The 25,315-nt window shown below is 40.2% G+C and overlaps 3 protein-coding genes across 4 annotated transcripts; 2 read left to right on the top strand and 1 right to left on the bottom strand.

Moving 5' to 3' along the window:
* Nucleotides 1-452: 452 nt before the first annotated feature.
* LOC122774224 (serum paraoxonase/arylesterase 2-like) lies at nucleotides 453-3,605 on the top strand. The gene is made up of 9 exons (XM_044033322.1): nucleotides 453-620; nucleotides 716-786; nucleotides 884-939; nucleotides 1,585-1,747; nucleotides 2,097-2,223; nucleotides 2,334-2,537; nucleotides 2,630-2,711; nucleotides 2,849-2,977; nucleotides 3,138-3,605. The coding sequence occupies exons 1-9, from the start codon at nucleotides 544-546 to the stop codon at nucleotides 3,297-3,299; spliced, it is 1,071 nt and encodes a 356-aa protein (XP_043889257.1). The 5' UTR covers nucleotides 453-543; the 3' UTR covers nucleotides 3,300-3,605.
* A 2,132-nt stretch (nucleotides 3,606-5,737) lies between these two features.
* On the bottom strand, nucleotides 5,738-16,343 carry LOC122774505 (potassium channel subfamily K member 5-like). 2 transcript variants are annotated; one of them, XM_044033871.1, is made up of 5 exons: nucleotides 15,905-16,343; nucleotides 8,527-8,638; nucleotides 8,207-8,373; nucleotides 7,931-8,099; nucleotides 5,738-6,824 (listed from the first exon to the last, which is right to left on the bottom strand). In XM_044033871.1, the coding sequence occupies exons 1-5, from the start codon at nucleotides 16,238-16,240 to the stop codon at nucleotides 6,145-6,147; spliced, it is 1,464 nt and encodes a 487-aa protein (XP_043889806.1). In that variant the 5' UTR covers nucleotides 16,241-16,343; the 3' UTR covers nucleotides 5,738-6,144. The 2 variants fall into 2 exon arrangements, with proteins under 2 accessions (XP_043889806.1, XP_043889807.1); XM_044033872.1 differs by lacking the exon at nucleotides 15,905-16,343 and adding an exon at nucleotides 9,550-10,066.
* LOC122774506 (axoneme-associated protein mst101(2)-like) lies at nucleotides 13,607-25,302 on the top strand (the record flags this gene model as incomplete). The annotated part of the gene is made up of 2 exons (XM_044033873.1): nucleotides 13,607-13,688; nucleotides 24,197-25,302. A coding segment is annotated over exon 2 (1,098 nt), but the record flags the coding sequence as incomplete, so codon positions are not given.
* Between the last annotated feature and the right edge of the window lie 13 nt (nucleotides 25,303-25,315).

Genomic DNA, 25,315 nt, shown 5'->3' on the forward strand with positions numbered 1-25,315 from the left:
TATGCCCTAGTAATTTTTCTCTTCGGAAAACATGAAAACCACATAAAATCAGACAAAAGTTTACAAATCCACCTGATGGAGTCGTGCCATTACACATGCACAGAGGTCTGTGTAGAACAGACCACGTCTATAGCTTTTGTACAAAAGGTTATATATCGTGACATCAGGCCAGGGCTGTTACAGATGTTCATCAAAGCTGCAAGGTGGTTAATCATCAGTCAATACATTATATATTGTCCTGCAGCTGTATTGTAATACATTTAATTCCATTTTGCGTTACTCTCTTTGCTATAAGCATATTGGACAATTGGATATTGAATAATTATTAATTACATTTGGAAACTGTGTGTGTGTGTGCATCATTCTGCGTTTTCAAAATTAAAAACGCACACATTCTGCTGCAGATACGCCTTTAAGTAGGCGTTATTACTTTCTGTGTTTCCGACGGTCATGAAGGCAGCGTTAGTGGCGCGTGAACCTCCTCGGCTACGGTAGTTTGGTGGACATAAGCTAAACCTTTGCCTTTAGGTAAATCGTTTCCAAATGGGAAAGTTAGTGTTAATCTCTCTGGTAATAGCTGCCTTATCGGCGCTGTTGGGAGAGAGGATTCTTAACTTAAGGTAACGTAGAAACCAACTTTGTTAATGTTTGAATAACGATTTTTTTTCCCCCACCGTCTGGAGTAAAGTAATGATTTGTGTTGAAAACACTGCAGGAAAAGGACTCTCGCCTCCAGAGAACTGGTCAGAAATCACCTGCCCAACTGTGTGACTCTGAAACACCTGAGTAAGTAACTACTCACCAACTACAACCTAACAAATCGCAAATAAACACAGAGAGAAAACTATAAACTAACCCTTTTGGTGCTGCTGCGTACTTTCAGGTCATGGCTCTGAGGATATAACAGTGGTTCGGGATGGACTCGCCTTTATCAGCACTGTGAGTATTTGAATTGTGCAGCTGCCACGTTTGTTAAAGGTTGTTGTTGTCTAAGGTTAAAAAACCTTATCAGAAAACACACTGTAAAAGAATTACAACTCGGAGCAAAACAAAAAATTAAAACACGCGTTGGAAAGAGTCCTTTTATTTCGGGTAAAGCCATTTAAAGGCATAATAGGCAGGATTATTTATGGCATTATTGATCAATAGTTGACTATTAACCATTCAGTATAATATTAAACAAGTGATCTAAGAAAGAAAGACTCTTCTGCACCGCATCATCAATCGGGTTACAGACTTGATGCAACTCCACACATTTTTGCTCTCAGAAAATTGCCACTTGTAAATTGAATTTTCCTGCTAAAATACAAACAAACGTGGTTGTCCAGCAGTTTGATGTGATAAATGCTCCTTGCCCCCACCCACCCCTGCGCTGCCTCTGTATACACACAAACACACCCTCAGATAGGTCTGATGTGTCTGTCACATTGTTTCCGTTTTAGAAAGTACTGCTGATGAAGGGAAGAAGAAAATCAAACAAAAAAAATTGGTTTCTATATGGTGGCATGTTTTGTCATGTCGTATTTTATTTAACAACCTAACATCTGTGTTAGTCATTTCATATGCTTTTTTTAATATCTCAAGGGTCTGAAGTATCCTGGACTACCAGGCTCGGACGTACCCGGAAAGATCTACTCTGTTGATCTACAGGATCCACGGATGAAACCAGTGGAGCTGCGCATGCCAAGAAACTTTGATCTGGACATATTCAACCCCCATGGCATCAGTGCATACATTGATACAAATGGTGAAAGCACATGTTACACACATTTCTGACACAAAGGGAAAAAATATAGTCCAGTGGCTTGTTTTTTTTTTCAATTTCAACTAAGAGTAATATCAATCGAAACAAAAGAAACATATTTGTTAATTTTCCCTACATCTGATTGAATGGTTAGTGATGAGGATGTTTTTACATGTGTTTTTCTTGTGTGTGCCTGTCGAGTTATGTAGACAAACCTGTTTGTCCTTCGGTTCCTTCAGAGTAACCTCTGGGCCCATAAGGAGACACTGAGATTATTACACCTGAGCGTGTCTGTATTTCTGCAATCAGTTAATTTCACTTTTATAACAATGCTTTCCTTGTTTCCCATCAGATGACGAGATATACCTGTTTGTTGTCAACCATCCTCAGCACAAAAGTCAAGTGGAGGTCTTTAGATTTGTTGAGGACGATCACTCCCTGGTGCATCTGAACACAATAAAGCATGAACTTCTCTACAGGTGCAGTATGGTGACAAATTTAAACTGTACCCCATCTAAAACAACACACTCTGTTCATGGCTAATAATATATTTATTGTGTGTCATTAAAGCGTTTTGATTTCTTTCCAGTCTAAATGATATTGTTGCAGTGGGTGTGGATAGTTTCTATGCAACCAACGATCACTATTTTTCCCACGAAATCTTCAAAGCTGTGGTGGAGCCACTTCTGTTTCAGCCTTGGTCTAATGTTGTATACTACAGTCCCAAGGATGTAAAAATAGTCTCCGAAGGTTACTACATGGCCAATGGCATCAATATGTCTCCAGACAAAAGGTAAGAGTAATGTTTGGAGAGACACCAGTGATCTTTCATGCTTGAATATTGAAATATCCTTAACCTTTTTTGAACTTTATTAATATTTATAGACATATATATGTGGCAGATGTGCTTGACCACAATGTGCATTTGCTGGAGCGGAAAGAAGACAATACTTTGGCCCCTGTGAAGGTAAATATTTTAACCTTTGAGCAATGATTTTTCAGTTATTGTGTATACTATTTACCCATAATGGCAAATATGCTTGAATAGTAATTCATTTTTAAAAACCATGATGACTGTATGTTTACATACGTTTGTGTCACCAGTCTGTGGCTCTGGGTTCACTCTGTGACAACATTGAAGTTGACCCTGAAACAGGTGACCTGTGGTTAGGCTGTCACCCTAATGGATGGAAAATGTTTGTGTCCGACCCCAACGACCCACCTGGATCAGAGGTTTGTCCGTTCACTTAAACCAGTTTGTAACATTAAGAAATATTAAGCTTTATGTGTTCACGTTTTAAAATCTATAATATCTTAACTAAAATGTAAAGATAACTCTTAACTGTATCATCATTGTAATTCTCTCTCTGTCTCTGGTTTACGTTTTCTTCAGGTCATCAGGATCCAGAAGATCCATTCTGATGAGCCGGTGGTGACTCAGGTATATGCAGATGATGGTCAGGTGATCATGGGTTCATCTGTAGCCACAACATATGGAGGGAAGTTGCTAATTGGCACAGTGTTCCATAAAGCTTTGGTCTGTGACCTGAAGTAGACAATGACTCTTTTATCTTTCAATTGACTGAAGTTCAATTAAAGGATGAAATCAAGGATTAACACTGACTGAGGCTCTCACCCAGACGGGAAAATAATGAAGCATGATTTAAGAAATTGTATGACTTGTAGACTCTTGACTGGAGTCTAATTGTGCATAAATAACGCATGGTCGAAGCTGCAAGAAGGTGGATGTGTTTCTTCACCTGACCCTGGGTAAAACAGTCAAGACACTGAATTAACTACATACATGAAACACTGGGAAATAAGGGCTATATTACAATAAAATTTGTAAAAAAAAAAAAAACCCAAAGCTGTTGCTGTTTCGCTTTGTATCACAAAAGCTAATTCTTTAAAGCTACAGTACGCAGGATAATATGTATACATATATATATATATATATATATACATACATATATGTGTGTGTATATGTATGTGTATACATATATATGTATATATATGTATATATGTATACATATTATCCTGCGTATGTGGGGGGGTATGTATGTATGTATATACATATATTTGTGTGTACAAATATATATTGTATATATATGTGTATGTATATATATATATATATATATTCCCAGGTGGTAATAACGTGAATGTTTTGAGATGTCACTTTTGACCCAATATTATGATATTTGTTTGATGTTGGGCAGAATGTTCACATGCGTTTTTATAACGTTTGAGATCAAAATATACTGCCTAGAAGCACTCAAACTGTTGGAAGTAATAACCATGTTGTTGCAGCAGAGGATGCACTGTTTGGCTTTCACCCATGCCAAAACAAACGAGCTGAATTATCCTCCTGTCACAACACTATTGTGGTTCTACACCATCAATGCATCAAAGTAATGAATAGAGAGTCGACTAATTCCTTCGACAAGTTGTCTTTTTGTGATTTATGGTGTGTCAAAAACTAATGGGTTTTCAAAGTATTTTAGATGACTTTGGTTGACATTTGGTGTATAGCTGTTAACCATCGGATGTGGGCACATACTAAGACACCTAATAATATGATTTTATGGATACCTACAGTGGTCATTTTGGAAATTTTGTTACCTTTTTATAATCCCGAATACGTGCCTCGGAAACACCTGAGTAAGTAACTACTCACCAACTACAACCAAACAGATCTCAAATAAACCATCTGGCATTAAAACTAACCACTTTGCTGCTGCGTGCTTTCAGATAATGGTTCAGAGGATATAACAGTCGTTGGGAACAGACTCGTCTTTATCAGTGCTGTGAGTATTTGAGATGGAGACCTCCCACATTTGTCATTCCCAACACTATATGTGGCAGATCTCTATATGTGGCCACTGTGAAGGTAAATATTATAACATTTAATAATGTTTTTATAGTATCAATCATGGTTCATCCATGCAAAGATTAAAGATATTACTCTTCAGGAGTTTTTCTCTCCTATTTTTAATGTGGACCCTAATGGAATTTCCTTTTTTTGTGCATTAATGTGACATAAACTGTGATATGTTCTTCATCTAAGTCATGAATATTAACATACACAATATATTTAACATTCACAACGCTCGACTAATAATAATACGTTTTATTGGACCTTTCTCAAGGTCACCTTACATATAATACAAACACATAAGTTAAAACAATAAAATAAAAGTGGATGGTGCAGTGTGGTCATTGGGAGTATGCTTATGACTTCAACAATTCAGTGGAGTGGAGTTTTAGCATAGCTGTTGTCTTATCAATGAAATTAGTTAGGAGGTGTGGTTGAGAATTATTTTGACTGATAAAAACACTCCTCAAAAGAAGCATTCACTGATGATGCCTCACAACAAAAGCTCACCAAAGATCCAAAGTCAAGAGTTGCTGATATATAGATATATAAATTGAATTGAATTGAATTGAACATCAACATTTTCAGCTGTCTGGAATCATAAACATAAACTGAGAACCTCTTGAGTTCACCCATGAACAAAGCTGCAAGGTGGTTAATCATCACTGGTTAAAACAGTCAAGACACTGAATTAACCACATACATGAAACACCATGAAATAAGGGCGATATTACAATAAAATTTGTAAAAAAAAAAACAAACAAGCTACACTAAAGCTACAGTACACAGGATAATATATGTATATATATATATATATATATATATATATATATATATACATACATATATATATATATATATATATATATATATATACATTTTACCCAAGATTATGATATCTGTTTGAACTTGGGGAGAAGGTTCAAACTCTGTTTGGCATTGTTTGGCTTCCATCCATGCCAACACAACAGTGAATTTATGTTGTTTTGCATAAACAAGCTAAAATATGAAAATATGGAAAAGAAAATACATGTTGGAGACATTTCTGGAAATTTCTTGAACTAAACTGTTCATTTCTCTTACATCACAGATGTATTCAGTTGCATACACAAGTAGTCTGATTTTATGGATTCATGGATTTTTACTTTATTGCTGTTACACTGATGTTCATTTCAGAAGGTGGATCATTATTCAAATCTTTTTAATCACAGTCGGTTATCGCCCCTTGAACGGTATTCATCATGCATCCGTTTTACAAGGAGACAGTCTACAGTAAAACAATGTCATACTAGAAATACCAAGTAAAAGAGCAAAACCAAGTCATAGACACAAACAGTAATCATAAATAAAATCCTGGGTCTGCCCTGCTAGGAAACTGTTTGACAGCCCAGCCTTGATTTGCATAAATTGATATAAAGCAATTTCCTTAATTCTTGACAGTTCTAGTATGATTTTAAAAACAACTGCCCTTTCCTCTAACTGGCTCCACAGTGTTGGTAAATTTGAAGAACCATCTCGAAAGGAAGATTTAACCCTTTTCATCCTGGTCTGTTAACACATTTTCATTTACCTTGAGTATTTTAAACCTAGTCTCTCCTCCGTCAGGATGCTGCACACTTTGTTCTTCTGCAGCATCGTTGACAGGCACAGTGACGACAATGCCGCCATTTTCTGCCTCGGATGCACCGCTGTCCTTGCTCTTCAAGTTATCTGTCCTCGGGAATTCTGCTCTTGTGCTCGTTTGCTTCCTTTGATCCGCTTTGTTCTCGTCGGCCTGTGGGTTCTTGAACAGGTCAAAGACACTGGTGATGTTCTTCTGTCCAGGTGAATGATCCAGGGTCTGGATGTCCAAGTCGTTGCAACTCTGAGAGCGATTTATTTTGTCAACAGGCTTTTTATGTTTTGCCATGATGCCAATCTCTTTGATGACGGTGCTGTAGTCGCCGTCCTCCTGCTCAGACAGGAAGTTGAAGATGTCAATAACGGACTGCTTGATATTAGGTAATTCCTTGTTTCCTCCTTCTTGTAGGGGCTCCTCATCGTTTAACTGTCTGTGTCTGTGTCTCCTTTTCCTAAACACTTCGTGAGCTTTCACTACCATGTGGACATTCCAGCTGAAAAAAAGAGACAGCCAGGCCAGACCCATGTAGATCCATATCTCTGCAAATACTCTGTACAGAGGGGGGTATTCTATGTTGGGATTTACACCTGAAATGGAAGTAGAAGCACTGTTATGACTTTTATAACAAAGAACCAGGCAAATTGTGCAAAAAAACAACAACATTATGTATAGATCAGGCATGTCCAAAGATTTTGTACGGCTTTGGTTTTATAATGTATTATTAAAGGGGACATATTATGCAAAATCAACTTTTTAACCAATTCAGTACTTATATTTGGGACTCTGGAGGCCCTACCAGTCGCCAAAGTGTGGAAAAAGAATACTCAGTCATGTTTTCGTGGTCCCCCTTAGTGTAAGTATAAGCGATAAAACACTCGATGTTGAATTCCCTGCGCTTATGACGGCAGCATGCGCATTTCACCGTGAATGTTACCGCCCCACCAGTAAGTTTACTTCGCAAGCTCCACCTTAGCTCCACCTTGTCCCTGCGAGAGTGCAGGCGAGGGAGGAAGAGCGGTATTATGTCAAGGCGGAGGGACAAGTGTGCTGCTGGCTGCACAGTGTTTTACAGAGAATCTTATATATGAAGCTAATGTGCCGGATAAAGTCAGCAAACGTGTGTTCGCACCACTTCGCATCAGACTGCGGCCAGCGGTCGCCGTATTTAGTCAGGGGACGTATTTCACCGACGTATAAACACACACATTGAAATACATAGAAATCTATATGTATCCTAGCGGTAGCAAATTTAAATTTAAGACAACCGTTGATTCCGCCCCTCAGATTGAGCCCAGCTTGATGTAGGTCTGGTTTGCCAGGGTAGGCCAGGGACAGACTCATGTCACCCCCATTAGCTCGGCTGGTAAGGAGTTGTGCTTTGAAACTAGAGTCCTGAGTTTGCAACCCAGCTGTGACAGGCAGTTCCAGTATGATATCTGACTCCAGATGTAAAAGAAAGGCTGATTTTATTTTTTTCATTTGTTCACTCCTACGTGGCTTAGATTTCTTTACATTGCCATTTCAAAAATGATAATTGTGGCAACGAAATTAAAATATTCTAAAACAGTGCCTTTGTGTGTAACATTTACTGTTAAAAAAAGGTATGAAGGGAGCATTGGCCCCCAGGAATCTTTACATTATCAAACCTGGTATGCCCGCTGGTATGGATGAAAAACACCATGAATAAACCTACCTGCCACATAATCCCCAAAACCAACCGTTGTGAGTGTGATGAAAGAAAAGTAGATGCCTTCCAGGTAACTCCATCCTTCCAGAGACATGAAAACAAACGGGGGGATCACTAGGTGCACAAACAGCCCCCATAAAAGGAACAAAGCCGTGCAGATGAATTGGACTTTTTTCTGTCAGAAGGAAGAAAGGAAACACAAACACCAAAATATGTAGGTGGGATTACAACTTCATGTTTGAAAACTTTGCCATTTAAACACAGCATTCAGTCTTCTCTTACCACTGAAATATTTCTACGGAGCAGAACCTGGGACAGACGCTTAGCCCTGTCCCCAAAGAATGATCCCAGTTCACTAATCCATACCAGACACAGTGGGATCCCACACAGACCGTACAGGATGCAGAACACACGGCCACCTTTAGTCTTTGGGGCAACGTTGCCATAACCTGTGGATGATGAGAGAAAATAGCCACTCACAGCACCAACAGATTTACATTATTTAATGGCCTAAAAGATTTAACCAATATTATTCAATTAGTGAATAATAGTTCACATGTTAATAAAATCAATTAGTGCCAAATACAGCAGCTCTTACAAACCTATGGTGGTGACAATGGTGGCAGCAAAAATGACAGAGTTGGCCCAGTCCCAGGAGTTGTGATATTTGTCACCAGTGATGGTCACACCTTCACCCGCAGCCTCCGACACAATCTGATGGGTAAACACAGTGAGTCCACGTCCACATGATTTTTTTCCCCTCTCTAGATTGGCCCCCTCTTGATCAGACGACACTATCTGCACCAGGGATCGGCAAGTAAATGCGGTCGAGTCAAGGGCCAATTATTTTGTAAGCTATCGAATATTGGGCCAAAACATCATGTTCATTTTTGTGAAGATAAGCAAATAATTTAAGGGCCAGACACTGATTCTGGTGGGCAACCCTAACCCTAACCCATGGGCCACCAATTGCTGACCCCTGATAGAGGGCTAGGAATAATTTAAAACAACTAGCCCCAGCATCTTGCATAGTGCCCCCACAAAGCTAGAAACGGCCCTGCATGTAGCCTGCGCTACACCTGGACACACCTTATGCAAACATGCAGTCTTTTGACGCTGTAGCTTGTGGTATGAAAGTATGGAGAAAACACACACACGCCCCCTCGCGCCTATGGCGCACTGCTGCTCGTGCGTGTCGATTAAAAAATTAGAAATGCTTCAAACTTTCTCGTGCGCTGTACAGTGAGGAACCATTGAGCTGCTTCATTGTCACCTGATCCACCTCAGCAGAAGTAGAAACGCTCGTGGCAGTTTGTTCCTGATCAGGAAAAACAAGTCCTGAAGTGTCCTGACGCGTAAAGGCGACCTGAACCGACTTCCAGTTTTAAGCTGTAGAAGCGCGACATTGTAGTGTCGAATCCAATGAACAATGTTTCATAAAATACACTATAGTCTATAGTTTAACGCTGTAGTCTACATTTTTTACATGTTTATTACTTTCATCTTTGATCGCGGCTCTGGTGGCTCAATCTATTTTATGCATCAATACAAATCTAACTTAGAATGTCATAATATAGATATATATATATATATATAAATAAACGAAAAACTGGTGGGGATCATACCTCCAGGATCTCATCCAGATCCTCTTTGGTCAAGCAGGAAAACTTGTTTAATAAGTTTTCTCTCTGGAGGATGTATTTGTCTCTGGCCGACATCCAGTTTGGCTCCTCGAGAATCTGGAATATCGCGGCCCCGATCGACAGGTAGAAAATGACACATGAAGTTAAAAGTGGGCCCTTATCAGCCATATTAAAGTCATAACTTCAGTCTGAACGACGACGAGTAGCTCATGTTCATTACACGGGACAAAAATGCTTAATTCCCACCCGCTCTTGTTGTCTTCCTGCTAAAACAGTGCAACACTGCTCTCTGTGGAGACACTCGTGCTTTGTCGAATCGAAGGCACGTCCTATTCAAAGGTCATCCTTTGAATATATATTTAAATATTAAATATATCAGTGTTTAAATATGACAAAACCTACGTTGAAACATCCTTTCCAAATGTAAAATTGCCCAAAAATAACATTTTTCACACATTCTTTTTCGTGTCAGACAGCATTAACCAGTAAATAAAGCAAAACTGTAATGGGCTGTGTATACATTTTTACATTACATTTATACATTTGGTATATTAAAGCTTTAAATTATACAATTATATCCCCCAAACAATTAGGAATTATGAATTTTCCTTATATGTGATCAAATATTTCAGACTTTTCTGCAGATGTTAATTTCCTACTGACAAACAATCTAACTCAAACACAAGTATGAGAAGATTACTGTAGCATTCAACAGGGGACACCATCTTCAGTGGGTCAAAGTAGGTGTGTGTGTGAGTGTCGGTGATGACAGTTACTCTTATCTGCACCCAGAAGGCTGGAGTTAAGTGTGTGGAGTGTTTGGGTGTATACTGGCTGTTTTGTATGATAACATGAGTCTGTGATAGGATCCTTTTTCTTTCTTTCTTTCTTTCTTTCTTTCTTTTGACCAGTGCAGTAGACCCTAAGTCATGATGCCATGGCCTTTGTTATATTATGTACTCTTAAAGGCACAGTGTGTAGGATTTAGCAGCATCTACTGGTGGAGTTGCATGTTGCAGCTGAATATCTCTCACCTCAGCCATTTTTAATGTATCATGCATATTTTAAGTAATGCAGTGAAATAAAATGAGATTTTATTCAAAAATTAAATTCACAAATTAAATCTCAATTCTATAGCGTTTTGTTTCTTAATTCTTCATTTTTGAGCAGACATGTGACATAGATGAACTATGTCACATGTCTGCTCAAAAATGAAGAAGTTGTGACATGCAGCACCTCGGTGACATTAACTTTTTCGCTTTCCCTTTTTGTTAGACAGCAGTGGGTCTGTGTGACCTGGACTTTGGTGTGGGAGAGAAAGGTGTTCACAAAGTGACACCAGTTAGAAAAGGCTGGAAGATATAGACTGCAAATTCAGCAGCCATAGGTTTTATTATGTGAGCCTTTTGTTTATTCTCATGATATTCAGGCCGCCTGGATTTATGTTGATTTTATGGCTATAGATTTGTAAAAAAAATGTTCAATGAGTGAGTGCTTCTGCCCCTTTTTGACCCCTTTTCCAAGATAACCTTCACTTTTCATATCTGGCAGTTATCCAACCATTTAGGAATTACGGTACAGAGAAGCTGACGACGCGCTGGTGAATCTTGTCTGTGTTTGGAAGGTTGTTCCGTGGAAGTCCTGAGGGCTACCGTGATGACAAGTATATGGGTGCAAAGCGCTATTGCTCTACTTTCCGGTATCCATCCATCCGTCTTCTACCGCTTTATCCTCCACATGAGGGTCACGGTTTGATGACGTCATCACATTGACACAGCGGAGGAACACAGCTGTATAACAATGAGCAAAAGATTCCAAAAAAGAATCAACATGCCTTCTCAAAAACTGATTGAGATCTCTCCCACCCAGCTCTAGCTCCCAGGGCCGATGGACTTGACAGCGGGGTGTTTTGCAGGCGGAGAGGGGGGCGTCACCTCCACTCTTGGGTACACCCCCCCACTGGACTCGCCCACTGGCCACTGGCTAAGAGGCTAAAAGATGGCAGCCAAGCGAGTGCCTGTTTGTCCCGCTGGTTCTCCATGACTGCTTGGTGAGATAAGGTACCATGACAAGGTATCTTAAACAAAGGTGTTTTACACACATTTTCATTCCTTTGGTAAAAGCTGAACTGTCACTTTAAGTCGTCCCCCTCCTGTGTTGAGGAAGCTGTGGTCGTAACCAGCCCTGACCAGCAGGAGGCACACGTTTACACCTGTCTCACCTGTGTGTGGTAAACACACCCGCAGTGACGTGAAACAACCACAAGTCAGGCTCGTTCTTGCCTCGAGCTTGTCAGTCATTTGAAAGCAGAAGCTCTCCGTGAGTTTTGAAGTACAGCACTGCCTCCACCTCAGATCCCCACCCTGCACTACTTTACTGCTGCGTCACTGTGGCTGCGTCATCGTCTCTCCGTGGAAACCTGCTCAATAGTCGCCAAGTTGCTCAGGAGGGAAACACCGGGGTGGAATCATGTCTCCAAGCTGACGTGTGGAGGCAGAGGAGACAGCTACCTGCTCAGGTATGATGACTCACTCACTGTGTTTAGGTCTGCGTTCTCTCTACGTTTCCTCACCGCGGCGGGTTATTCACAGTTGACCGCGCCGCATTTAGAAGAGGGATTATGTCAAACACGACGAGGTCGCGCTTAATTTGTGCTGTAGCTGTAACAGGAACTCATAAACTACTGTAGTTTCTGACTACATGATAACACAGGGAGTCAGAAATGTGTGTGGTGATGTTGTTTTCATTGACACCAGAGACTCTGAGCCCCCAACACTTCACACACCAGATAATGGTCAACATATTAAGCCTTATCTCAAATAAACAGCAAGGAAATGTGTTCAGAAAATAACAGACTTTTTGCTGCACTGTAGAAACCTGACAGGAAGCACGAGGTAAACCTTGTTTTTGGTTGTTTTCGCTGAATTTAAATGGAAACAAATGAGAGTTTAACAAAACAGGACAAAGCAACAACCAGATTCCAGGGCTGCTGGACCAGGGTGTGCACAGACATTTGTAGGGGCAGGGGCTCTAGTAAAATAAAGCCCCATCTCATAAATATTGTGCAAGATTAAATAAAAAATGACTGCTGCCTCGCATTAATTAAAAGTCAAATTCAATTTGACACTTTGAAGATGGAATGAAAATATGAAATTAGAGAAAATAAAATAACAACAGTGACAGAGTATTCTGCAAATACCTCAGCCATAACAACTGGAAAAATCTGCTATTACCTGTGACCCTGTCCCCTAATATACTTGTGGGTCCTTACATAAAGTCGCAAAAATCGCAAACACTCTAAAAAAAGTGCATATTTCTTTTTGACATTTCCAATCAGGAATTATGAGGTTGACACTGGCTTCCGTGTTTTTCTCTGGCCCACTGGTTTTGTATTTCTAAATAATAGTGTATTTTAAGTCTGTCTGGGTAAGATGTATTTACTATGCCTGCCACAATAATGAACAAATAATCAATCACTTAATCATAAGCCCATCCTACGCAGTGTATTATCTCATACAGAATGACTTGGCTTTTGGGTTTTATAATAAATAAATAAATAGGTCTTTGAGTCTGTGTACTGCCATATGTGTGATTAAACTCTGTTATGTTGCAGGCAGAGGTGGACAGAGTACTGAAATATTATATTCTACTCTACTAGTAAAAGTACTACTGTTTAGATAACATTTTACTTAAGTACAAGTAAAAATACTGGTCTAAACATGTACTGTAAGTTAAAGTAGGTTGGGGTTCTTTGTGCCATGCAAAAGGGACAAGGGAACACAAATCTCACATTAATTGTTTGGCAAAACTTTAAAATAAAATATGAAAACAAATAATGTATCAGTCAAAGTGGGTCCAATAGTCCTGTCCTTTTTTTAAAATTCAGACCAACATTGTTTTACTCAGTAATGGATGTGATTTAAGTACAAATTAAAAAAAATACAGTACACAAAAAAACCTTGTTAGTTACAGGAACGTGAGTAAATGTAATTCATTACTTTCCACCTCTGGTTGTAGATAATAAATGTGATTGCACTGACTGGCTCTCTCTCACTCTCTGTCTCCCTGTGACCTGGTCACTCTGCCTGGGTCTCCTACATGGACTTCTACATGGACGTTATGTGAGTATCAACATATCTTTTGAGCTGCATGTGTACAAAAGCCCTTTGCTCTGTGGTTGCAATGATCCCACTGAACCTTTGCATACAGTCAGTGTTTTACACTTGCATTTGTATACGGCACATACAGAGAAACCGTTACTTTATCAAAACTACAACAGTATGGCGTGAAGCTAATGTAGAGCAACAGTTGAATTAATCATCTCTGCTCAGCTGCATAGAGTTCAATTTTCTATTTTTGAAACGTGTCTTTGGTTTCAGTTAATACAGAGAATAATTGATATCATTTATTGGTTATTTCTATTTAATGTCTGTTCCATTTAACTGAACCAAACGAGTGTGTCGTATTCTGTTGTATAATTTGGTTGTCGTCATAGATTGGTGGGATTCTCTTCTAATGTTCAGGGAATGAAAGAGACGCAGACCGGGCACTGAGTGAGAGAGCGTGCAGCTGAATTTGTGTCGCACATTTTTTTTTGTTGACGGCCTCCACGTCAGATTAGTTTTGGGAGGGGTTGCGACCATGTCATACTCAGGCATCTGGTCGCAAACACGTCTTTATCTCTCATGAACACATGTTCCCTGCATGCATACCGGCTTGGTGTTAAACTTCGACTAAGATTGGTGGGGATTCCTTTTCTCAAGACAGATAACTGTTGGACTTAGGTTTTGTACTTTCACCAACATATTTCTTCTTTTTGTGTAGTTAAATTGTTCCACTTGAATTGTGTTTTTGAACGCGTGTCAACCAAGATTCAATTAGAAGTGTGATTGTAGTGCATTGATTTTTTTTTTTTTTAAACAGAGATACACTGTCGAAGGTGAATTCATTCACCAATTTCTCCACCAGGTGGCAGTGTAAACTAAGGCAATCTGGCCATCTCCACTAGTTAATCAAACACAATATAGCATGCTCTTCGGTGGCCTCGAATGTCTGCTACAATTTGTTCAGTGTGCTGTAAAGCCGAGGGCGTGGAGCAGTGTCCTTTTTGAAATCACACACGTGATGTGCAACTGTGTGCATTTTCACTTTGCTTTAACTGTGGATGCAACAACCTGGTCATTTTATAGCTGCAGGAAAAACACGTCGCTGTTTTTGTGGGAAACTTGTCCTGTACTGTTTTGATAGATAGCACAGGAAAATAACATAGGCTGTATATAAAAAATGGGTGCAGTCTTAACAAACTCCAGACAGAGAGATATGAGAGGTATGAAATTAGACCACTGCCATGTCAGTGTCTGAATGTACACATATTATGATACTGGCTGTCAATCCCATTAGTGTCAACTCGTGCCGTGTTCATCATCTGTTTTTGTCATCTACAAAATTGACACAGAGCTGATTCTAGCGATCAACACCATGAACTAAATGTTATAAATCATTTTCCGACAGACTTCTATTTAAATTAGGGCTGAACGACTCTGAATAAATGTCTAATTGTAATTATTGTCATCGGAACAGAGATTGCGATATGATTCATGACGTCAGAGGGAATGATCATTTTTACATGATTATTCTCGTTTTCATTAAAATAAAAAAAAACATTTTTAGTGATTACTGTGTGATATGTGTGCAGATCTGTGAGAAACAAAGATGGTATGTTCAGCCTGTAGAATAAGATGTGTATAGGTTAAGACAATATTTAATCTAAAATGATATTTTGACAACTGCACAAGGCTGTTTGAGTCCTCTTTGCATCCCTTTTAAATCTGTTAGACTAATGTCAATTTGTATACACGGTCTATAGAAGAAACATCATGTTGTATCATTTAAAGTCTTTAGGTTTTGAGAGAATGCAAACTTGTCCAAAAATATCAGAGGCACCGTGTACTGGCAGAAAGGGGCAGAAACACTGGAACATTCCTGGTTCATCAATTCTTCATAACATAATGGCGCACCATGAATATTGATGCCCTGGGACCATCTTTTCTGTTAGTGCTCTTGAGAGCACAAATAAAACGCATGCATGCAACTATGCACACCATCACATGCACTCAAAATCCAAATTTAAAGCACAGTTTTGAAGCTGCACATGTGTTACTACACAAGACACTGCATCTGTACCCAGATGTAGTGGTATGGGACGTGATGTAATCACAGTCATGAAGATGTTCTGGACTAACAGAACCCAGTGCACTCAGCAGGAGCAAAGCACTGCAGTGTGTGCATGTTTGTGGGAGAGTGACTGGGGAAGCACAAAGTGGGTGTCAGTGTTTACCGTGTGAGTGAGTCGTCTCTGAGTCTGTGGTTCCAGTCTGTCGTTGTCTCCAGGGAGTGACTGTGGCTGTGAGTGCTGCTCCTCTCCTGCTCCCCTCCCCTCTCCTGGGTCCAGCTCAACACCTGCTCCTTGCAGTAGTAGGCAAAGGGCAGGGCAGGGGTTCCTTAGCAACTGGAGGCAAAGTACTACCACATAGTCTTTGTTTGTCTCCCTTGCTCTTCCTCTGTCTCTCCTGTCCCGCTCATTCCCTGTGAAACTAAAGGCAAAAGGGAAACGGCAACAGCACAAATGAATGCCCATCCAGAAGTGGGACTCTTCCTGTTTCCCCCTCTGCATTTGACTTTTTAGTAAATGTTTAACACCACTGGTCTGAAAGCTCTGTGGTGCTGCTGCTGCTTATTCACCGCACTTTGACCACAGTCTGAAGAAAAAAAATGCCACTAGCAACCGTTCACGTGTTTCGCTGTCCTTTCCTATCATTTGGCATCTCTCGTTTTTCTTGTTGACTGCTTTGGACTTTCTTTCTTTTTTAAAAAACAAAACAAATTAAATCATCGGATTTGGGGAGTAACCTTTAAACTGGTAAGACTTTTGTTTTTTTAAATGAATGAATAGCAGATCATATGTCCAGAAGAGACACATGACACCAGTGTGCGTGCCACACAAACTTGTGTCTGTGAGACAAAGGTGATGGTGCCTTACCCCATGTGTGAGAGAATAATGAACCCCCCATACTTCCCCCTTCTCCCTGTGAGCACTAATGGGGTCAGGCAGATGGGCGGAGACCACGCCGGGGTCCATTAAGGCAGCTTGTGTCTATGTATGTGTATGTGATTAGACACACATGTCTGTGCTATGTTTTTTGTTTTGTTTATTATCCGATATTCGATAAGCTGTTACCTTTCTGGGACATACCGTCAGCTGATTCTTCTTGAGCCTTTTCTCTCTCTCTCTTAACTCTCGACACCCTCATACTGTGCACGTGAATGTTGGTGCTTGAAGAAGAGTAGGACTCACAGGAATATTTACTCTGGCCTCCCTCCCTCCTTGTGGACATTGTACTATGTTAATGATTGCACTCCCTCTCCTTCCTCCATGCATGCTGGACGTTGTCATTTCCAACACGGGGAAAACTTCTGAATTAATAGAGAATACTTAATGCAAATAATATGATCATGCAAATATTTGCTGGCATTAAAAGCAATAAGCTCATTAGTCTGGCATAAGCTTTATAACTAGCAATAGCTTCCGAGCACGTCATCAAATGGAGTAAAAACAGAAACCTGCAAAAACAAAACTTTTATGGGGGACCCACTTTTTAAAAAAGACAAACCATGCATGTATGCATATACACTTCCTGACTATTCTATCTTACGTTCCTGTAACACCTCCTATTACTTTGATTTCAATCCAACTTTATTTATAAAGCACTTTGAAAACAACAAGAGTGGAAGCAAAGTGCTGCACATCAGTGATAAATAAAACAATTAAAATGTAAAACCACAATATTTATAGTATAGACCTAAGAACAAACAATACAACATACAATGCAATACTGTAGAAATTATAAAAACAACACAAATAAACAAGTCATACATTAAAACCAACAGATATGGTTAATAAATTAACCCCAACTTAACTTCACGCATGTTATTCTGCAAATGTGTCGCCTGTTTTTTTTTTTTGTTTTTGTTTATTTAAACTACTCTGAGCACTTTTGTGAAGAAATTATGAGATGTTGGTGTTAATCCAGATAGGGATGCAGGATTTATGTCTAATTTTAACCTTTGGAGATAGGGGAGTGCACTCTCTGTGCTTTATTTATTCCCCCATTATATGTGTCGTTTCTTTTAATGTTTAAACAGAGCTTTTTCTCAGTGCTGCTTCTTTTCTGGAACAGAGCAGCAGGAGGAGGTTGTATAGTGTCAAGATGGAGATATAAGACAGTTGGGTTTCTTCTTGTAGGCAGGAACACTCGGCGTCACATTAAAGTCGTCTTGTTGACACGCGGTGGTGATGAAGGCTCTGGCCCTCTGCTTGTTTCTCAGTTGGTCAACTCCAGTCCGACCCCGAGTGCGTGGCTCCGCCCCTTTACGAGCATCGGACACCGTCGGCACAACAAAGCATGTGTGGCTCCGCTACATTGTCTCTGCTCTGAACGTGCGGAATATAATATATAAATAAATTTATAGGATTTTGTCGGATTTCCTGCCGTTTGCTTCCCCACTGATGCTAATCCTAGAGTAGGTAAGATGAATTTCAAGGTTTGTGCTCCCCCTCCCTCGCGCTGGTTGGTGAGTTAGTGTTTGTTTGTTTTTGTTGAACATTCGGCGCCATTTTCGTACACAGATTGTTTAAATACCCTGGCACGTTGGCCCGACGCAGCCCACCACTGTTCGGCAGTTTGATAAGAATTGAAAAAAGAGAGAGAGAAAATAAAGGCGTTATTTTTGCGCAAATGTAAAGGTTAATTAAATCTCAAAGCGTGTACTTATTGTTGTTAGAATGAAAAGAGCCGAGTAGCAGTAAACAGCGTACATATATGAATTAAAGTGGTTCCTGTTTACGAAGGCAGTGATGTGTTCACCTTACCTTATATTAAAGGAAATTAATATAAGGTAAGGGCAAGTTATCATATATTCAACTTTTGAAATTTTAGAAAAACTCATAAATAGAATGTTTTTGTCCATGATGCGTTTTTAATTAGTTAGTGTTTTTTGTTGTTGTTGTTGTTGTTGTTTTTAGGCATGTAATTCCAAAGATGCTGATGAATACACGTTTTCAGCATCATTGCTTCACTGTATCAGCTTATCTCCAAACGAAGAACAGTATAAGAGCTTCAGGACATTTAAAAAACAAAAAAATGGCACAGGAGGTGATGTTGTACCCTCAAATATGACTACACGTGTTATCATGTTATTGGTCTCCTCCCTGTGAGGTGTGTTATGACTGTTTTCAAGAATGTGACTGCTGAGATGTTCATGCTGTTTCAGAAATGGCTCTGCTTTTCTTTCTTTTTTTCTATTTTCTGCTTGACATGACTTGCTTTTAACCCAAAGTGGAGCATGAAGCGGGTTAAAAATATCCATCTTTTAGCTGGAGGGTGATGTATGTGAACGTGTGTCTGCCTCTGTGCAAGCACATGCCTCCACGAGAAACTCATCCAATAAGCCTCATCTCCATTGATGATACTGCTGGATATATATAGTCAGATAATCTTTCATGAAGCGCTGCAGATATGACGTAGGAAGGATGAGAGAGAGAGCGGGAGAGGCAGCGTTAATGCACTCGGGGCTGGCAAGTGCTCATTTAAGCAACCGAAGTAAACCGAGAGGTTATAAAATGGCAAAGAGACGACATGTACATGTACATGTGCTTGGTGTCATCTCCACTGCTGCTGAATCAGCATTGATGTGAACTCAGAGGTGCAGTGAAGTGAAGCTGAGCGTGTTTTTGGCTCTTCTGTGTGAGAGTGAGGTCACTGAGGTCCCAGAAGAGCCTGCTGGTGTTAATCCTCTTTTGGGAGTTATGATGCATTCATGCACTTAGACTACTAACTGCTCTGATGTGTGAGAATTAAGTAGGTAACAGACTCCACAACTAATTCCTATGTACAGTTAGTCTTTGGATTTGACTCCAGCGTTTTTTACGGCCACACAATTGAGGGAAAATATCTAAGTTTCCTGACAGATGTTGCAATTCCATTTTGATTTGCAATGTATGTTTTCAGTTGAAGTTCAGTTCAGTATTACTTGCAATATATTGAAAACTTAATGGATCATTACCACACATTACTTTCAAAACAGTAACTTCTAACTTTAACTATGTATATTGTAAGATGCGTACTGTTTTTATATGTATAAGTTACATTTGTATTTTGCATAGAAGATGGAATCCTCCTTCAGATTTTGTGGAAGAAGTACTTCTTTCATAATGTGCGGTGGTGCACAGATATACTGTTCCTTCCAATGTGCCGTGGCTGAGGTAATGGTTCAAATGGATTCAGAGATGCTTTCAGGGTGACCACAGTAAATCAATCAGGCTACTTCATTCTTTTCCCATGTTGGTTCATGTTACAGCACCAGGCTCACAGACCATCTGTGTGTATTGATTAGTTTAGGATTGAGTTTGGTTTAGGCTTACACTGTGAGCTACCCTCAAATAAACCTTTGCAGCCGTGCACCTTTTTATTTGAGCACAATAGAGATGTCATGAAATCAGTCCTGTAGTCTTTCATCCAAAGTTGGATCACTTTTTAAAATTCACACCACTTGTGTTTCCTGATTTTCAGGGATGCTTGCTGTGGATTTTAGAAGTATAGTGTGCACATGTTTGAGATGTTGCTGGGCAGACGTGCGTGCGTGTGTGAGTTCATGTTAGTGTGTACATTGGCATGGCTGTCTGTGTTTACTTATAAAGGTTAATGGGAGCCACCATGCACTCAGAGGGACGATATGTTGGCCATCATCACTTAATTTGTGCTGCCAGGTAGGCAGAGCCCAACATGAAACCATGAAACAGCACTGCTGATCACCACTATACTTCTGCCAGCTCTTCTCTCCTGCACACACACAGATCCACACACACACTTAGAGAGTCAGAAATGGAAAGACGGAACCAAAATGTGGAAGGCGGAGAGATAGATACTGTTGGCGCGTAGATACATGGAGATAATCTTACTTGGTCACTCTGGGGCTGATTAACTCTAAACTCCTTCTAATTCCTTAAGCCTTCTCTCCAGTACCCAGGAAACACGCTTCCTTTATGTCCACTTATTTCTACAAGGTGAGGTTATTTTTAGAAGTTTTGGGTGTTGTCAGTCGAGGGTCAGTGTCATGCCAGAATTCACACAAAACAAGTGAAATCTTCCTCTGCTTTCTTAAGACTGTAAATTTACCACCTTGTGTTAATGGCTATGCGCACATGCATGCACATGTGCATATGCATATGCATGTTGAGAACAGAAATAGATATGAGCTTGTCTCTAAAGGCTAACTAATGAGTCCCTGCATCATCAGCACATGTAGCTATTTATATAAAATACCTCCTCTTCCTCGACTCCATAATCTGCTCCATTCAGCTTCTTTCATCACACACACACACACACACAGACACTGACTCAGTAACAATCATGCTGTAGCAGCATCACTGACGAATAATATTGGTATTTGGTATTTGGTATTTGTTCCAACTCCTGAAAGTGACATTTAACTTTAATAGGGGTTTTGAGTGAGACTTGGCATTTGGAATCAGCACCAATTCAACACTTTTTACATAATTTAAACGGGAGTTGTTAATAAATTGCATCTCACACTCATGGTGTTCCTCAAAGTTAAGCAAAGGAAGATTTAGGTTGTTTTCACACCTAATAGTCCACTAGACTCGGTATGGTTGGGGACTCTGTTGAATTGGGGGTTGCAACATTCAGCCGGTCCGAGATTGCTTTCACACTGCACTTGAAATGAAGCAAACCTTTTGAATAAAGTATTCCCCTCCTTGCCTGAGGCGGCGCTGCATCAAGTATTACTGAAGGAGAAGACGAGACAAACAATGAACAAGAAAAGTCATTCATCTGTTGGTTAATGCAGGGCAACTTCTGTTGAGCAAAACATGGAGCTGCATCATATCCATCGGCCTTGTTTTTTTAATTTTGTTTTTTTGTAACACACTGTATTGTGTTTACCCACAATACCCTGCATTGTAATACGCCTCCCCAGACAAACCAAACTTTCCATCAAACAAACTAGGGCTTGATTAAGAAGGGCTGGTGGGAATTTTATTATTAAAAATTTTAATTTTATTATAAAATTTTTTTTTTAAATAATACAATTTAAATTTCACTTTCTAAGTGTTTGAGTATTTAAATGAATAATCTAATAAAAACATTTTTTGTGTGAATGCACCCTTAAATTTTCCCCCAACACACACTCCTCTCCATGAGAAAATTAAAAGGTCTCATTCTTTTTTTCCCCATAAGTGAAATTCAATGAGTCACATCAAAGCTGTAAAGATTTCAAATGATCTTCCTGTGGGAATATTTACTTTAATCAAAGGTCATATTAACTTTAAATCAGACCCTGATTTAACTCCAGCCGTGGTGTTTGCACCTGATCCAGCAGCTCTTTGTGAGCTCGCTCTTGCTAGAGGGTGGCCTACTTCATCTATAATTTAGCTCATTAGACACACTAATTATGTAGTATAGAAGTTTTTTTTTTTCTTAACTGTACAGCAATATTTCATCTAATTATCTCCACACAGAAGAAGAAATGTGGTTCTCTGAGAGATTGATGCTATATTGAGAGATCCTGGTGGTATGGTGCCCAACACTATCTCAATCAGTCATGAGACAGGTTAGTGTTGCTCAGCTGGCTGATAGCAGAGATGTTAGATGGCAAACACAAAATGGAGGAGGCAGCAGACACAAGCTCAGCTGTTCCATTAGAAGCATGTCTGTTTCCTGACAATCAGAATTGAGATGACAGAGCATTAAAAGACCCAGAGGAGCTAGGGAGCATTGGTGCATACCAGTGTGTGTTGTGACCTAGGGAATAGGCCTGTCGGGGGTGGGTGGGTGGGCGATGGGGGGTATCTTCTGGGGGGAAGGGTAGGCTGGATTAGTAATAATGTGCACCACAGTTATTGGTCACTGGACACAAACAATGGGAGGGTGAAAGAGGATTTGATGTGTGTGCTTACCCCTGCTTCTCCTCCTCCTCCTCCTCCTCTCCTGCTGTCCTGTACTGCCACTGGGAAGTGCATGGTATAGAGGGCGAGGCCCTGTACATCTGGAAGATTGGCCTGCCCTCCCGACTTGCTCTCCCCCTCCCCCCACACTCCACACAAGGCAGGGTGGGGCTTGAACTACAGATGGAAGAGGAAAGCACAGCCACATTAGTCACAAATGTCTTTCCTTATTAAAGTTGAGGACTGACGGTGATGGTAGCCACAGCAACTGATCTCACTTAAAAGAGGTGTGTGCATTTGTGTGATTGCATAACACCTGCAGTGTATTTCAGACTGGGGTGTGATTTAAACGGCTGGTTGCAAGTTTCTAAATGTATATCGGATTGCCGCCACACTACTGACTCTAAGTTGTAAAGTCATTCCTTGGACACTGACTTTGAATCACATCACTTTTTTTGAATGATCAGGCCAATTATGGATGACTTAAGCTTCTAAATCGCATCTGTGCATACATTTTAGAGGCCCTCTGTTGTGATTGGAGCATTGCCCACTCCTTCATTTTTATTTCATTGTCTCAGTTTTAATGAAATGGCTGCGTCTCAAATGCCATTTCGTTGACAAATTTTGGGTGAATTTATGCTGTACATCATCCTGTCACTGAGGTCTGTGTGTGTGTGTGTGCGTCTGTGTGTGTGTGTGTGTAGATGCCCAAGTTGATGGGTATGTTCAAGATGATGAGGCAGGCATGCTTATTTGGTATGGATGAGCCGGGCGATGCTAATGGGCAGCTCCAGAGCAAAATGCCTCCTTTGTGTCACTGAGATTTAATGAGTCTGTGATGGGCAGTGTTGTGTGCCTGCCCTCAGATTTCCATGTCGATGCAGACACTCATCAACACAGACAGGCTATTGTTTGATGAAGTGAGGTTTGTGTGTGTGCGCTTGTATTAGGATATAATATGTGATGCTTCATGTTTTACAGCACAAAACAACACAAAGAAGCAGAATGTGAATGAATTACTTATATACATTTCAAATGATAAATTGCTCTCGATTGAGGTCTTAGCTAAAATTATAATATTGAGTGGGAATAATGAGGCATGCATGCAAATTACCCTATTTGCATGATTAATGACCACAGTTTTAGGGCATCCTTGCAATTTATTGAGAAAAACAATCAAAATAAGTGTAGTTTTTTGTAGTATTAGATTGTTGCCTGTTCTAACAAATGTTCTGTATTAATCTGGTGATTCTCTTAATTAATACATTCAGATATACAAAGATGAAGAATTATTTGAGTTCTCAAATGTCAAATTCAGTGAAATAAACAGTACTTAAGCAGTTAATTATTGTTTCTATTTAAGCTGTTTATCATAGTCAAATGAACATTTTTACTTTTCATTTCATTTTTAAAGTATTGATCTGATGATTGCATTTGTTCACCATTCACAGCAAAGTGAAATGTAACGTTTTCTACACAGAGGCTAATAGTCCACTGCTCCTAATCTTGTTTGTTGTGTTCTAAGTATAGCCGCGCTGTGCAGCATCACACTCTGTCCAGCACCGTGACCTTTCTCTACCTCTGACTCGTTTCTTGTCTCCTTCCTAGTGGCTACCATGACAACAGAGGCAAGTGCAGTGAGTGAGGCAGACACTGAGGGCAAGCAGAAGGCCAGTGGAACAGAGCCAGAACCTGAACCAGAGAACAAGCAGAAGCCAGAGGCAGCAGCTTCCGAACCAGAGGAGGAGCAATCGAGCAGCAAGAAGGCCCAAGAGCAGGGCTCTGAGCCTGGGCCTGCTGACAGCGCCACGTCCCCTGAGGAAGAACAGCTGAAGCCTCGTACCCGGACCTCTGCTGGAAAAGGCCTGTCTCGCCTCTTCTCGTCTATCCTCAAACGGCGCTCGCAGTGCTCCGAGGGAGAAGGGTTTGAGGCAGAGAAATCTAAGGAGGAAAAGACTGATAAAGAGGAAAAAGCTGACACGGCAAAGGAGGAGAAGGTGGAAGAGGTGAAAAGTGAAGAGGAGGCTAAAGCAGGGGAGGAAAAGCCTGAGGTGAAAGAAGTGAATAAGAAGGAGGAAAAGGAACAAAAAGAGGAGAAAAAGGAGGTGGAAAAAGTTGAGAAGAAGGGCAGTAAAAAGAAAAAGAAAGAGGCCAAGAAGATAGTGGAGGAAAAGAATGAGGAGAAAGTAAAAAATGATGAGGTAACAACTGAAGAGAAACATGTGAAAAAAGAGGAGCAGACAAAGGAGAAAACACAGAACAGCCCCGAGAAAAGTGAGGGGAAATCTGAAACTAAAGAAGAAAAGAAGCAGACTGGTGAAGGTAAAGAAAAGGAGGCAGCTGTCGGAAAGAAAGAGGAGGAAAGAATTGACAAGAAGGTGACAAAGAAAAAAGAAAAGGAAGAAAAGGTAAAGAAGAAGGAAGAGGGAAAAGCCAAGCGGAAAGCGGAAGAGGAAGAAAGGGCAAAGAAGAGAGAGGAAGAGAAAGCAAAGAAGAAAGAAGAAGAAAAGGCGAGAGAGGCTGAAAAGGCAAAGAAGAAGAAGGAGGAGGAAAAAGCCAAAAAGAAAGAGGAGGAAAAAGTGAAGGAGGAGAAGACAAAGAAGAAGGAAGAGGAGAAACCAAAAGAGGAATCAAAAAGGGAAGACGAGGAGGTGACAGAAGAGGCAAAGAAAAAAGAGGAGAAACAGGAGGAGGAAGAAAAAGAGGAAAGGGAGGAGGAAAAGCCAA

Source organism: Solea senegalensis, linkage group LG9 (genome assembly GCF_019176455.1).
Source record: "Solea senegalensis isolate Sse05_10M linkage group LG9, IFAPA_SoseM_1, whole genome shotgun sequence".
Lineage (NCBI taxonomy): Eukaryota > Metazoa > Chordata > Actinopteri > Pleuronectiformes > Soleidae > Solea > Solea senegalensis.

What these genes read in the sequence shown, in the direction of transcription:
- LOC122774505 (XM_044033871.1), bottom strand. Translation starts at nt 16,240, where the DNA reads ATGCAGAGGGGGAAACAGGAAGAGTCCCACTTCTGGATGGGCATTCAT. An exon ending in AGAGACGACTCACTCACACG is followed by an intron (nt 8,639 to 15,904) that starts GTAAACACTGAC and finishes TTTACCCATCAG; the next exon opens with ATTGTGTCGGAGGCTGCGGG. An exon ending in TTTTGGGGATTATGTGGCAG is followed by an intron (nt 6,825 to 7,930) that starts GTAGGTTTATTC and finishes CTTCCATTTCAG; the next exon opens with GTGTAAATCCCAACATAGAA.
- LOC122774224 (XM_044033322.1), top strand. Translation starts at nt 544, where the DNA reads ATGGGAAAGTTAGTGTTAATCTCTCTGGTAATAGCTGCCTTATCGGCG. An exon ending in GAGAGGATTCTTAACTTAAG is followed by an intron (nt 621 to 715) that starts GTAACGTAGAAA and finishes AAAACACTGCAG; the next exon opens with GAAAAGGACTCTCGCCTCCA. An exon ending in AATATGTCTCCAGACAAAAG is followed by an intron (nt 2,538 to 2,629) that starts GTAAGAGTAATG and finishes TAATATTTATAG; the next exon opens with ACATATATATGTGGCAGATG.